The sequence below is a fragment of the Plasmopara halstedii genome (assembly GCF_900000015.1).
Source record: "Plasmopara halstedii genome assembly, contig: Scaffold_2604, whole genome shotgun sequence".
Lineage (NCBI taxonomy): Eukaryota > Oomycota > Peronosporomycetes > Peronosporales > Peronosporaceae > Plasmopara > Plasmopara halstedii.
The window spans coordinates 547,150-547,396 of record NW_020189511.1 but is presented as its reverse complement, the minus strand read 5'-3'; the positions used below and the strand labels follow the sequence as shown (position 1 = coordinate 547,396).

Genomic DNA, 247 nt, shown 5'->3' with positions numbered 1-247 from the left:
GATGTGCATGGTGTGACCACACCCAAACAAGAATACGGAACGGGGCTAGGTAGCCAGTTGTTATGCATGTATTTAGACTTTACTATATATATTTACTACATTTAGGAAATCCAAAATTTAGGATAAAACATAAATACAAATCAGTTTTAGATGCTGAAACGAAGAGTCAATTAGCCTTGGGAAGGCAATAATTACTCTTGGAGTAAGCGGATTGCGATCCGCTTACTCATACTTTGTTCTTGTGATT

The 247-nt window shown here is 36.8% G+C and overlaps 1 protein-coding gene across 1 annotated transcript in view; it reads right to left on the bottom strand.

The window, feature by feature from the left end:
- Positions 1-191: 191 nt before the first annotated feature.
- PHALS_04429 (alcohol dehydrogenase) overlaps positions 192-247 on the bottom strand; it is a gene marked incomplete at both ends in the record, with an annotated part of 521 nt that continues 465 nt past the window's right edge. The window contains one exon of the mRNA XM_024718541.1: positions 192-247. This exon is cut by the window's right edge and continues 113 nt beyond it. Coding sequence (XP_024583930.1) covers positions 192-247 — 56 coding nt within the window.